General features: G+C 35.5%; 1 protein-coding gene across 5 annotated transcripts in view; it reads right to left on the bottom strand.

The window, feature by feature from the left end:
• TMTC2 (transmembrane O-mannosyltransferase targeting cadherins 2) overlaps positions 1–15,474 on the bottom strand; it is a 254,999-nt gene that overhangs the window by 48,485 nt on the left and 191,040 nt on the right. For all 5 annotated transcript variants that reach the window (XM_083821393.1, XM_083821391.1, XM_083821394.1 and 2 more), the window contains one exon: positions 10,865–10,986. In XM_083821393.1, coding sequence (XP_083677519.1) covers positions 10,865–10,986 — 122 coding nt within the window. The remainder of the gene's footprint in view (positions 1–10,864; positions 10,987–15,474) is intronic.

Consider the following 15,474-nt stretch of genomic DNA (forward strand, 5'->3'; position numbering starts at 1 on the left):
AACTGAACCTGTGGCTTCATTTCAGGTTTCTTCAAATTATTGCAGACCTGTTTCATAAACATTTCCTTTTGCCTTATAAAACGTGTCACAGAACAGTAAAAACACAATTTACATGGTGTATAACTGAGTAAATTAGCAATAAACTTTTCAAAAGTTTTAGTTAGTTACATCTTACAATGAGGTCACTGACATACACAAGATCTCCATCCCTCCTCTAACTTAATATTTACAAAATTAATATAATATCTATTATTTAAGCATCTAAATCAGCAGATTCTTCTTTTCCCTCATTTTGCTGTTTCTACAGCTCTTTTTTTTTTTTATTCTGAACGTCTTGCACTACAATTTGTATGTCAAATGCTAATCCCACTTAAGTACATGGGATTTGCATTATTCACATCAAAGGTCCAAAATTTATCTCAGTATCTATACTTCCTGCAGCAGAGACAAATCTTATCTCTTCTTTACCATAATAAAATAAAAACAATGAAACACAGCAAAGAAGCAATGACTTCTAAAGGTTAACAGCTGGTCCAGAAAAACACATGTACGTGAGGCAAGATTTGCAATAAATAGTAGTACACGTTATTATAAAAACAGGTAGTTGTGGGGAGGCGAAGTTTACAGTCATCCAAAGTCCTTCTTTCAGCATTGTCCAACTAAAATCAGTGTGTATTTACCTACCTTTTCCATGCCACCTTTTCAAAGTTTTCCTCCCCCATATCCTTAGCTAAGCACAGTAAGAAATTACCAGCACTGATACTCTCAAGTTCTAGCTCTCTAAACTTCAGGAACGGGAGAATATTTTTTCTGTTTCTTGTAATATCTCAGTGTATAGGAGCAAGAAATTACTTACTTTGGAGGACATTAGGGTATAAATCTGTAACTACTAATGCATGATATTCACTATATGCAAATATTTACTTCACAGTAAACATGAGGCAACTTTCTTACTTATTGTCCAGTATGACACATTCACATATTCTTGACCCTCACATTGTGACTGATGCTCTCCTCCCCAGTCATTTCACTGGACCAGGGTCCTCACACAGGCACGTCTGAATACCACTAACGTAATCCAGTGGGTTACTTTGAGAAATAAGCCTTCGTGGGACCAGTACAATGCAATATCTTGATTTAGTTTCACAGAATCACAGAATCATCTAGGTTGGAAGAGACCTCCAAGATCACCGACTCCAACCTCTGACCTAACACTAACAGGTCCTCCACTAAACCATATCACTAAGCTCTAAATCTAAATGCCTTTTAAAGACCTCCAGGGATGGTGACTCCACCACCTCCCTGGGCAGCCCATTCCAATGCCTAACAACCCTTTCGGTAAAGAAGTTCTTCCTAACATCCAACCTAAACCTCCCCTGGCACAACTTTAGCCCATTCCCCCTCGTCCTGTCACCAGGCACGTGGGAGAACAGACCAACCCCCACCTCGCTACAGCCTCCTTTAAGGTACCTGTAGAGTGCGATAAGGTCTCCCCTGAGTTTAATCCTTTATTTGTCCATTAAGTGGAAGTGGTGCACTTCCATCTAGATACATCACCCCCGCGCTCCTTTAACCACAGGTGTACTTCTGTTGACTAAAAATCCATCTACTAGCCTGACTGAGTTTCTACTAAAGTCAGTGGAATTCTTCTATGAGCCAACGTTATTTTAGAAAGTATTAAGATAAAGTGGGTTCTTGAGTCTACATCTATGGGGATAATTAATGGCATGATAACCAGAGAGCTGAGATTTAAGCACTGCCCATTGACTTTGGTTGGAATCCACTGGAGCTTAAGCATTTTTGAATGTGACATCACTGCTTACATACAGATTTAGGAATCTAAAGCACAGCTCATAACTTTACTGGCTCGGGGCATGATTCAGAGTATATTAAGGTGATATTTTTTTCAAGTAAAGCAGTATGTATCTGATTAAGAAATAATATATTAGAGCTATTTCCCATCCATTTTCTTGTTTTATGGGTCTCATATCACAAAAAGCATTCTCATTTTACTAAAGCATTCAATATGGTATAGAAAAGAAATATAGGCAGAGTTTTTTTTTTGTTGGTGGTGGTGTGTTTTTTTCCTTGAAGTGTTTTTTGTTTTTTTTTAATATATACTATTTTTTAGTCTTTTTTTTTTTTTTGGAGGGGGGGCAACTTGAAGTCTAAAAGCTATTTACTTCATTTTAAATCACTGTTAACACTCATGAAGATTGTGTACAATCTTAAGTAAACCTTTAAAAAACACATTTCATTCCATATTTTCTGATTTATTTCCTGTCTAGACCTTTATTGAAATGTTCACCTTGGTCATGAAACTTTAGATTATTTTATTTTAAGAATATGTAACGAAATGTTAAGTAAATTTCCATTTTAGGCACTTTCCATTCAGTCTTAAGCCACATTTTGTATTTTCTGATAAAGTCATGTATTAATATCTGCTCATATTTCACTAGCCAGTCAGTAGAATATAAATTCACTATCTCCACATACTGTTTTCACTGAGTCCTATGAATTTCTTCTACGGTAAATTTGGCTTATATCTTGCATTTTTCTGTGATTACTGACAAAATTACTACACACAGAGTAGTAACAGGTGACTGGCAGCTACATTCAACCATGTAACAAAACAAAAAGATCTCTCTCTTTCATGGAAGCAGTTCATCCTGTGTCAGTGGTGTTTTCTGTAACAAGCTTTAAATTTATGTTGAGTAAAGTGAGAAGTTTAGAGCTCCCCTTTTCCTGTCTGCAGGAAGTTAGAAACAAGATACAGAAGATGAGATCCCTGAAGGAGGTTAGTTAGGGGTTACGTGCCTAAATACCCGCACCAGAGTAATTTACCAACCAGTAAGATGGAGATTTTCTATTTAAATGAAAATACTCAATTTTACAATTAGTTCTGTTACACATGGCATGCAGCCAAACATATATCCTAAGGGGACTGAGAAGTGTATCTATGGATGCAATATTTATGGCATGTGGCCAACCTCAGAAGAAACACAAGCTCAATAGATGTCATTTACTGAGATTTCTGTAGTTTGGAAATCTTGACATTCAGCCTGGAGGTGTTAATGCTCCAGATGCACCAGATAACCAGACTTAATAAATAATAAATAAATAAATAGGGCCTATCGTTCTGAAGTCAATAAACATGACTTTCCACATTGAAGAGACTCCCCCATCCCCTACAAACAAATTGCTTGTAAACTGGAAACAAAAACAACTTCTGACATTTTGCAAATTTCAGAACTAAATCCAAACCTTGTGTTTGGATCAGTTTTAAGCCCCAAGGAATTTAAAGTGGCAAGAAAAATTACAGTGTCTGTGTCAGACTCAAAGACAAACTGAACACAGAGAAGAAGTGGACATTTCTTGGCTCAACTGGATTTCTTAGGGAGGGCCTACTGAAGTATTCAGTGTCATTAGTACTTTGTTATTTTGAGTGTTTAAGTGAAATATATGATTTTCATTTAAAAAAAAAAAGTCTTCCTAGATACAGTACTAACAGCCAGGGCATTTAGCCTCCCAAAATGAAATATCTCACAGCTTTGCTCATCTAATCAAATGACCTATTCAGAAAAAGTCTTTTCATAGTTTTAAGATTTCTGTATGAGTCGGCATCTACTTATCATTCCCAAAATAAATATCACTAAAAATATATATTTTGTTGTTTTAAAGTTATTAATTATTAAAAGAAGGGATAAACCGTTCTAGGAAATCTTACCTACATTTAACATATAGCTTTTCAACTGCTAACTCAGAAGAGAACTGACTCTTCTGACTTCATGGCTGTACTACTTTGCCCATGCTTCCTTCCAATTGGTGCAAGCTGATAGCAATTGCTAGCAATTGAACAATGAAATAAAAAGCGACAATATAACAGAGCTATCCAAATGCAAATTTCCTTTCTGTGCTGGAACACAATAAGCAAATAATTACAGAAATAGAAACCGTTGAATTAGTCTATTCGCTATTGCACTACGTTCCCCTTTGCCTATGCTGTCCCATGTCTTTCTGTTCTTCCCACCTTCCATTTACCTCCATGCTGTCATTTATTTGTATTTATTCTGAGATGACTTTCAAGGACTACACCAATTACTGAATATAGGAGGGTACTTGATAGTGGCACTATCTTACTTGATAGTAATTTAGCAACTAATCAACAATGGCAGCACAGCTTTCTGGCCTTCTGTTTGTCTGGAAAATAAGCAACAAACAACTGTGGGCAAAAATTTGGCCACCCACTGGGGAGAGAATATTCTGAACCTTAAAAAATGTATTTAACTTCAGTGTCAATACTGGAATGTCACAATCCTGTTTCTTTTATTTTAATCCAAAACACTGCCAGTGTCTATCAGTCTATCAGTCTATGTCCTCCTTTCTCACCGTCCCCCTTTGGAGAAAACGTCTTAAAATAAAATATTTTAGATTTTAGGGAACATTCTAGGGTGATTATTACTGAATTTAATATGGTTTGGAGCTGTAACACAGAAATTTTACAAGGCAAAGTAAATTTTTTTTATAGCACTTTGGGTGATTTTCCAAGCCAGTAAAAAACAGAAGATTAACAGCACTGTGTGGAGCCATGTAAAATGCAAGAAACACTGTGCATTTTTTTTTTTCCACAGGAATACAATAAAGCCTGTAATTCCTATATGCAAAATGATAAATGTTACAATATGGGGCTGTCCCTAAGTACATGAGCAATTACAGGCACTGCTGCAAGCTGTGAGGGGTGGTTTGTGGGCTCAACTTCACTCATAACAGATGAAACAAATCTTCAAACCAAGTTTATCTACAACTGAAATAAAGCTTCTCAGACTTGAGTGCTACTACAACAGCCATCCATGGCCTGGTGGCAGAGGCCAGACATGAGAAGGGAGGGCTTCTCAATCTTCTCTCTAAGAGGAGATTAAAGTGACAGGAGAAAAGAAAATTATAAAAACCTTACTTATGCATGATTTTTATTTTATGTTTTTTTAGATGATAGCCAACCCTTTTTCTTCTGGAAGGTCTGTTCATAAAATGGAAAATAAATTACAGCTTATGCTCAAGGCCTCACCTGGCACTGTCATTCTGACAGACTCGTTTTTATCTTAGAACTGGGAGCCTTGCAATTTTAAATACTTCACAAAAATTATGTTTTTCTTTATGATACAGCAATAAATTAGCTAAGCAAGGGATGAGGCTCAGGTTCCGTGACTCTAGACTCATGTACTACAAGTAGACTGGACAGGTCAACTAGCATGTCCCGTTGACAAATTTCTCTTGTAATTTATTCAGTGTAACAAATTAAAGACATGAAAAAACATTGGAAATATAAAATGCTAAAGCACTGAAGTAAGTCCTAAAAAGCCACATATTTCTGAAAAATAAACAATAACAAAAGCACCAACTTAAGCCACAGACATCTGTCTGTTTTTCCATTATTTGACTAGCTGAGCTACTAATCATGCTTTTTAACCACTAATTTTTTGCTGTTCTAATATGTTATCAGGAAAATTGTAGCCTAGTAACCTTTAATCTTTAGATATGAACATATAACATTATCCAATATATGGGTTATGAAATACTTGTGACTTATGGAACTGTAAATTCATTAGTCATTCCTTTGGAGCCTTAATGGTCTCTTTTTTTCTGCAGATACAGCAGCACGCCAAAGACCACCTGGCATTTCTTGTATCACAACAAGCTAACAAGACAAAAGACAAGTATTTGCACTAAAAAAAAATAAAACAAAAACAACAACAAAACTTAAAAAATATGTATTTTATCATTAGTAAATAATTGACTCAAAAGTTTCTGTTGCATACAAATATGCAATATGCATGCATATATGCCATTTAGGCGTTTCAAGAATCAATGACAAATTAACACCCATTTTTCTGTGTGTGTGTGGTTTGTTCTTGTGTGTGTGTTTTGCTTTGTGTTCATACTATCGATATTAAAATGTAAATTAAAGTTATTACAAGCTGAACAGCGTATTTTGAGTTTTAGGAATGTATATTTACAGTTATTCAGAAAGTAAATTTAACTGAGAATAATTTTGTGAAGAAACGTCACATTCAGCATTTGAAATTATGTTGCTGGACCAGATGTTGTCATCAGCAGGTTTTCAGGGGTGGTGAAGGGAAGATTGTTTTATTTGGATTTTTATTTCACTTTTTCCTTTTATTGGGTTTCCTTAGTTTTGCATCATTCCATATTTCCAGGTATACACATGCAAAAATTTATGTAGCCTTTAAAGAAGAAAACATTATTTTTTCAGGTTTGTCTAATAAACTGTTAGAAATTGGGCTTGTAACACCCTATAATCTCAATTTTCCCATAATTCTAACCTCAAAAAAAAAGTTTCAAGAATTTCCCTGTTTTTGAATAAGTACATTTTGTACTATTCATTAATTATTTCTAGAAGTAAACAAGCTGCTTACAAACACTCTCAGAGGTTTTTAGTGTTGTTCATCTGTGGGAAAGAGAATGTTGAACAGAAATAACTTCATGTTTTCTTATGAGGACTTTTCAGACTATATGCATGTTTATGAATGAAATCATCTACAAATTATGTGCACTTACACTGAGCATATAAAAAATATGAGAATTAGCACAAGTAAAATTAAATAGCATAGATTATGCTTTTGCTTGCTATTGTTCATCTCATCTCTCATAAAATGCAAGTTTAAAATTTAAATTGCCCTTCGGAACAGTAGCAACATTAGCTACATGCAAATGGATAGAGATGATGACATGAATTAATATCTGTCACTTACAGCATGATTGCAATCATTTTAAGTTTATCATAGCAGATGAATTGTGATTTACCTTTTTTAGAGCTTGGAAAAGGTAACCCATTCCAGTACAAGCTAACCCTCCTTTAAAACCTATTTTCAATATAAGAGAATAATAGTCTTTAATATGAAATATGTGTCTGTAAAAGGGCCTTGACTCAGAATAATGCATTTTAGTAAACTGGAACTAGCTTCAGCATAAAAACAAAGATAGCTACATAGAATCATAGAACAATTCATGGTGGAAAAGACCTTAAGATATCATCCTGTTCAATTCCCTACTCAAACTAGACTTAGTATTTTCTTTAGACCAGATTGTTCATGTGGTGTGGTTATTGTTCAAGTTGGAAATAAATGTATATATAACATTTTTTTTTCATTGCTAAGTTACTAAACTCATGTACAATACTGTACCTTTAAGTGTGCTGGAAAATCCATTATTTAAAAAAAAAAAAAGGAAAAAAAGGACATGGATAGGTAATCATGAATTCAGAAAAGATGCTTTTTCATGTTCAGAGATTCTAGTTTGTGTTTGACAGAACCAAGGCCAGACAACATGAATAAAATAATGGTTTACTCTCTAGAATGTTCACTTGTTTCTATGTCTCTGTTTATGAAACTGACAAGTTTTTGCTGCAAGTTGGGAAATGATAGCCTGCTATAATGAGCAAGCTGTTTTCCAGTCTACACACTGGCTATAGGTCAGCCTCACATTTCCTCATAGGAAGGAAAAAAACAACAAAACAAAGCAAAACAAAACAAAACATAAGGTACAAGAAGCTGGTGCAGGTATCTACATTGGCACTAAGGGAATAAATGCATCATGTCATGAAGTAAGCATTAATATTGGCAACAGACATAAGGGGGCAAAAAACGGGGGTTGAAATTACGCCACTTTATTGCTTTATTGGAACGTAAGTCAGGAAGTAAAACATAGCCGAATTTGTGAACTTCACAGGTTAGATTTTACTGCCTCTTTTTTTTTTTTTTTTTAATAGTACAATAATACAATTGCCTTTGGCTGAAACTTGGGAACTTGTCTAAAATCCTACTTCTCTCGCCCCCATCCCTCAACTTCACTGACAGAGAAGAATTTTCTATCTATATTAGCACCTACTCCTACCCTTCACTTTATCAAACATCTCACATTTCTCTCCTGGGAAAGAGACAGAGAAGTGTTATCAATAGTTTTGTCTCATTACTTGCATTCAGACAAAGGACTGCAAAAAGTCTGAAGGTTTGGTTCCAAAATGCATATGACAGATGAACGGAAACAAGCCTCTAAAACATCTCTCCTCTAACATCTGAAAACTTACTGAAGTAGACTTCTCTCCCTCATAAATACACCAGCTGTGAATAAATGACCATAAGCCTAGGTAGCAAAGTTAAATGGAAGAATAAATCACTGTGGTACCTCATGATCAGTATGGACTGAAACAACTACGCCAAAGGGAGTAGTTCTAGAGCTACTGAACCCCAGGAAAGTCTGTGCAGTCTTGCAGGAAGGATGTCATTTATAGCAATCATATATTTGTGATGGGAACTAATACTAGTACAGGCTAGAAACTAGAAACTAGTCAAAATTCATTTAATGTGAATCATCGAGCAGATGGTAGACTGCAAAACTTATTAGGGATAAGTGACCAACACAGAGATAAAAATTTGTATTATACTGCCAAATCTCTCCATCATCCAATTTTTTTATTTAATGTCTTTTCAGACTTTGTAACTAAAAGAACCAAATAAAATGAATTTGAATACAAAAAAGACAAATTAACATTTTTGTCATGAATGAAATATCCACTTGTGAAATTTCCCACTATCTCTAATTACGTTGTCATCGATGCGTTTTCTTGCATTTATGAAAATGTCACTACAGGCAATAAGGACATCAGCGCTGCATTTTCAGCTTATGCTGCTGTTATCAGAATAGACATGAGCCCTATCTGTACGTGTTGCCCTGAATATCAGAAGAAGTGGCAGAAATAAAAAAAGTGTCAAGAGATGATAATAAACAGGTGTGATGGGAACAGACTACAGTTATGGCAGAATGAGTACAGAATAGCAAGTATGCATTGGGAAAGGACAGGCAGAGTATTTTATTGGCCTAGCATGGTAAGGGTTTCAGTCTTCAAAGCTGTATATAACTCCTGTCCTTTTTGCTAATGGGACACATTCTTCTACAAGCATAGTTGAGATCCTCAAGGCAAAATCCACCTCAAATGCATACTGTGTTTATATCCCTGAAGAAAAGCAAACAGTTCAATTCTACTATAAGGATTTGCGCACATTATTCATCACGTCCTTTCCAAAGCTGGGGTATGCCACTGATAGTTAATCCTATAACTGAACATTCGTAATGAGGGGACAAAATCCAGAATTTCTTTTCAGTGGCTCACAATGCCTGTAAGGAGTTATTGGATTTAGGGGTTTTGTTATTTTGAAGAAAATTAAGAGACTTTTTTTTCCCTGAGCAACTGCAAGACCTTCCTTAGCAGGCTTATATTTCACATACACGGAAGTCCAGAAAATGAACAAAACTAACCATAGTGTACAAAGGGTAGGAAAAGAAAGAGAGAGGGAGGGGGAAAGGAAAAAGAAAATGGATTTTAATTGAGAAATCTCTTCCTTTCCCCACAGCAATTCTAACAAATTGGAATTTCTGTGTCAAAGATCTAAGAAAAAACCAATAATACTGTCTTTTTGATACTATTCTTAGATGCAAGCTATGAAGATATCTGCTGGAAAAACAAGGTAATTTAGGTAATTATGCTGTATAACCTACTTATAGTTCCATTCCAGAGGAAGGTAGTCAGTGAGTGCATGCATTCGTGAATATCTGGGAAATTCTAACAAGAACTGGAAATCTTAGCAGAACAATGTTTTTCCAGAGACTGAATTTGACAGGGACTGCGAATATAACACTAACAGCTTGACTTCTAGCTCAAGCTACAACCTCTCATCAAGAGAGTTTTTATAAAACTATTCAACATTAAGTGATAAGACCGAAAATTTTTTAATTCTTTATAATTATGTTACTTGTTGCTCAGATAGAGGCCTTCTGTTCTAATCTCTCCCCCTTTTGCAAATTCAGATACTTTTAGCAGCAGTGGATCTGCTGAAATTAATTTTGAACTGTTTTTCTTGACTTGATCTCTACCCTGTGTCCAAGGACATATTTTGCTTAAAGATTGGTCAGGACATAAACAAGGTCAAAGTAAAAGCTTACAGCTGGTGAAAAGTTGAGTGAAAAGTTGATTCAGGCTCAGGCACGCTGACTGAAGAGCCATACAAAGGCGTATCAGTAGAGCATAGAAAGGATATATGAAACAAGTGGGGTGAACAATTAAAGCAAATGTGGAAGAAACAGACAGGAAAGAGGATGCTGTCAGAAAAAAATACGAAAGAAGTGAAAGGTAGTTTTAAAACAGGGCTATTTTAGTCAATAGAACAGAAAACCCTTTTCATCTTCAAAATGTGTGAAAATCAAGGAGAGACTGGCACTCTGCTGTAACTATCATGGGGCTAGTCTACCTGGAGCTGAAAGTTCCTCCTTACTGAAAAGGCAGAGTAGATTTTGAAGAAATTAAAAAGTCCAACTCTTCTGATTTGCTAGAAGTAACTTTTAGACAGGAGTTGTTTATTTCCATTTTGCATGCTCAAAGAGACACTTCTAAAGAGGTGTAAATTCAAAGCATGAGACGTAAGTTGCAAAGTACAGGACACCCCTACCTCTGCCACGGGTTGTTACAACAGCCCTGGGTCAAACACTAGATACCTTTTTTATATTTATATCATTATACCTGTGACCTAACTACTGATAAAGAAGGCCCTTTTAACCAAATATTATAGTTTCAGTGCTCTAACTACTGTTTTATTCCAGCACAGAGGAGGTGATAGTTCAGGCATGGTTACAATGTTTCACAACAGAAAAAACATACACTATCAAATTCCTTCCTTAGCAAGCATAACTGGAACACTACAATCAGTAATTTTCAGGCCAAAGTCTTCCTGTCCCTTCACCTTACCTACCGAAAAGGCCTGGGACGGACCCCCAGCAGTGCTGATTAACTCACCGTCAGGGCCAGCAGTTTCCCATAGGTGAGATGTGCTGGAATGTGGTCGCTCTTGGATCGCAGTGACTCCACGTACCAGTGCTCCGCTTCTGGCAGCCGGCTCATTCTCATATATGCTTCTCCTATAGGGCGAAACACATGCTAGTGAGAATGCCACTGAATTTTCAAGATTTCCACAGATTTACTATCTCATTTATAATTTTCTGTTTATTAAATGGGCAGAGATCTTGGAAAGGGTGAAGTGCTTTGAACACCTGCAATGAAAAAATAATAGTAAATAGCCTTACAGACACTTGAGCAAGGAGATTCTAAGTTATGGCCTTGTTAGGGCTGAAAGAGCATGGTTTAGATGAAAGGCTTGTTGGAACAGAATTGCAAGAGAGAGCTCCAGCTGTGAAGTTTCAGCCAGAAGTCTCTAAGGAACAGAATTTTTATCACATCTACTATAGAAAAGTTACTTCTTTTTCATCAGTCTACATTGCACAGCATGGAGCAGAAGGAATAATACAGAATGAGCTTGCATTTAACCATAACACACCAAGAATCTAGATCTAAGAAAAAAAAAAAAAAACTAGTCAAGGTTAAGAAAACAGTCCTGAAAGACTGGTGGGAGAGCAAGACAAAAACCCCTAATCTCTGAAGATAGTTAAATACGTCCATCTGCCACAATTAGATTAAATTAGAATACAGCATCCATAATTTTAAAATTGCTAGTCTTAGGAAGTCACGTATGAAACGACCAAAATTAGAATTTTTTTCAAAGTAAAACCCCTTAATGTAAGAGGCTGAGGAAGGCAATGTTGAAGAATGTGCTGTCAGAAAGCCACACTGTGGTACAGATAATTGTAGGCTTTAATTTTCTGAGAAAGGACTTCTCATGCTGAGAAAGAAAGGCTCCAAGAAATAACACGATCAAATTTCTCAAAGATTGGAAGTAAGCAGTATCAACAACTAGGTAGTGGTGAAGAACAGCTGCTTTCAGATTAATACCCAGCACTGACACAGCTCTTTTGCAAGGGCTCTAGATGCAAATATGCCCCTGCCCAACTGAAGGACTGAAAAAGCCTGCAGCAGTCAGGATTTCACCATCTCACCAGATGATTCATACCAAATAATTTTTCCCCAGAATTATTTATATTTTCTGTTCAAGCTTGAGGCCAACTATTACACCTCCAAAACTCAGAGAAAAAGGTATCACCAACCTGCTCAAAGAGGCAAAATAGAAAGACCTCTTACCATGTGAGCTAGTACTATTTTTTTTTTAACAGACGCTAGAGAGGGTTTTCTTGATTAAAGAAATTTGGACAAGGCCCAGTTAGATTTTGTCGTTTGCTTGTTTCCTACTTTTGTCACCATACACTTGGCAAAATGTGGCACAGAAATTTGAGTTTCAGGAATTAGCATGATGTAGAGTAAGAAGTCATGCTGTCCAAGGCTAAGGGGAGCCAACGTGAATTTTATCAGAAAATAGAGTTATTTCAAAAAGGGCCACAAGCCTATTAAGCTAGCAAACCAGGATTTCTAATTCAATTGTCTAAATAGTATTCTATACTTGCACTGGTCTTGGATATCTGGTTAAATACATAGAAGGAGCTGATGTTTCAGTCCCAGCAGTACCCAAGTGATTCTATCAAAAAAAAAAAAACTATTTAAAACAAAAACAAACAAACAAACAAACAAAATAAAAAGGCAACACCACCAAAATAACTAAAACAAACAAACAAAAAGTCATATCAAAACAAACAAATCAAAAATAAAAGCAGGAAAAAACACATGAACACCCGTGATCAAATTCATCATGTAAATTTTTTTTCCACTATGTTGGCACTCACAAATACGTAGCATAACATTATATTTTATTATGCGCAAAACAAAGTCATGAAGTCAAGTATTGAAAGACTGGAAAAAAACAGAAGACAAGCTATACGCTCCCTTTAGCTCCTGTCTCTCTGGATGTATGCTTTATGGCAGAATGTTTAATTATTTGATTGCCTACTATTTTTCCCAGAGGCTCCTGCTTCATTTAGCATACAGGAAATGAGGAAAACATATTGCCTTTTTTTTTATTTTATGTGGAAAATTTCAGCCCAACCTGTTACGGCTTGGCAAAGTTTCAAGCAATTAGCAACAAGATCCTTTAAAAAGAAATGTAAGCAGCCATAAGAGATGGAGTTGTTATCTGCTGGTAGTACGTGCTGAATGCAATGCCAAATTTCAGAAGGATCTAAGACTCTCATCTATTTTTCATGATGCATTCTGATATAGGAAGAGATTAACATCTTCAGTGCACTGGCAAATTCAATTTTTAATAGGTTTTAAGAGCTCAGCTACTTTACGAGCTAACCTCCTAAAACTCTGAGGGTATTTCTGAGCTGTGCCTCTAGAAATGAAGCATTGACGATATGTCAATCTAAATGTCAAATTGTAGAAAAAGAAATTTTATTCCCTCAAAGTCTTTACAGGGAATTCTCTGTATGTGAACTTTTTTTTTTTTTTCCTTCCTGAAGAGTCTGTTTTGTGCCCATAAACCACATGATTTGCTACATTATAGGTGATTAAAATGTGTCATTACAATGGAAGGAAGTACTGTTGGAGGGTCTGTTATTAATTTCCTTTTTCTAAATGATTTAGAAGGACACTCCTGTTTAAAAAGAAATCAAAATGATTTGAAAACTGAGTAAGGCTCTGCAACCGCCATACTCAAAGACAAAAAAAAAAATCTAGCAACTGTTAATTGAAATGTTAATTAAATCAAGTGATTTTATTTGTTAGACTAATGTAATTTTATTAAAAAGCTTTTCATCTGTAGATAGTTTTCCAACAAAATTACAGAGAAAATATGTATGGCTTGAATTCCATCATTCTGGATGTATTTCTATGTCTAAGAAAGATTAATATAAGAACAATAATTGTCAGTTACAAGTCTGAATTTTTATAATGTTGCAACATAAATGATTTAGTCATTAGGAAAATAGTGGACCCTGTGTTGGCAGAAAGTATGCAAACCAGTGGTACACGTAAAGAGGTTTCAGAATTTAACAAGTATTTAATTTGCAATATCTTTCAGAACTCATGCTAAAAAACTGAGAGAGATCAAACACACACACACACACACACCAAAAAAAAAAAAAAAATTAATGAGATCTGTCAGGTCTATAAAGTTCAGGAAAGTTGCATTCTACTTTACCATTAAAGTTAACAGCAGCAGAGAAGAAATTCAGGGCAGTGGTAACCATAAGAAAAATTGAGAGTTATCTCAGTTCCCTAACACGTATCAACATGCAGCCACATGCAGCAGTGCCTGCACAATGAATGGTGGCAAAAAATTCAACAGCAAACTGGAGCAAAAGGAGACAAATCAGTCATTCAAAAAATGTCTTGTTTTTTACAGGGTTGTTTATACACCCACTTTTGCTACTTACACACTCATTTCTTAGCCTATTCCACAAGGAGAAACATAGATAATTAAATTGTAGCTCTTATTTACTAATATAATACAAGAAAGCACATTAATATGAAACTTAAACCTTATTTAAAGGACTGTACATGTAGTTCAATAACACCTCCATTAGTACTTTATGACAAGGGAATGAGTAATGGACTCTTTTAACTAGACTTATACCATTGTAACTAAAATTCTGGTACTCAGATTGATTTTCTTTGCAAGAAAGAGAGATCAATTGCAAGACTACCATTATCCAAAGCAATCTTTCTATATTTCTTCAGATTCCTTAGGACTGAAAAATTTTCTTTCAAAATACTGCATAAACAAACAATGCTAAAATTATCACAGGATAAATGAATTATGAATAATTAAAGAATAATATCAATAATAATAAATATTAAATATTGATATTAAATACTAATAAGAAGAAAGGATCAGCTCACTACCAGCTATTTCCCCAGGAACATTAACTTTATACTTGATAATGAAGTGGAATATGAGCTTTATGCAAATCCTCCAAAAGGAAAACACAGAAGATGAGGTTTGCTATACACATTGTATATTGTTAGAAGACCATTAAACACCATTTGCCTGAAAGAACCTTATATGGTTGTACATTAACCTCCCAGTTTCCGATTTCTGATTTTCTTGGTGTTGGATGCACTGCAGATAACATCATTCTTTCAGTACCATGGCAGCCAGACCTCTGCAAAACCCAGGCAAAGGCCATCTTCTTGCAGGGAGCACAGTAGACTTATAGATGAGTGAGTACAATGAACCTATGAATGTAACAGCACTGTGCCACGTACTCATACTTTCAGATTAAGAGCATAAATTCTTCTGTGGTCCTTCTCTTAGGATTTCAAAAGATATTGCTGAAAAGACAACTGAAAAATTCTCTAGGGGAGACAATGCAGAGTAAATGTGCATATGTAGTTATCTGCCACCAAAATTTCTGGATGGTAAAAATGTAAAATCCCAGAAGAGAGTTTGGCATTGACAAGAGCAGATCTCAAAAGAGAAAAGACAACGGAGGTGCATTTTAAAAAGGAAAAGGTCTATCATATACCTTCAGTCAGGATTCAAATTTCATTTTTCCATTGTTTCTTTGGATTGGGAATATAAACAGGTTGCCTTAGAAAAAGATGGAGAGGTCTATGACCCC

The sequence above is a fragment of the Anser anser genome (genome assembly GCF_964211835.1).
Source record: "Anser anser genome assembly, chromosome: 1".
Lineage (NCBI taxonomy): Eukaryota > Metazoa > Chordata > Aves > Anseriformes > Anatidae > Anser > Anser anser.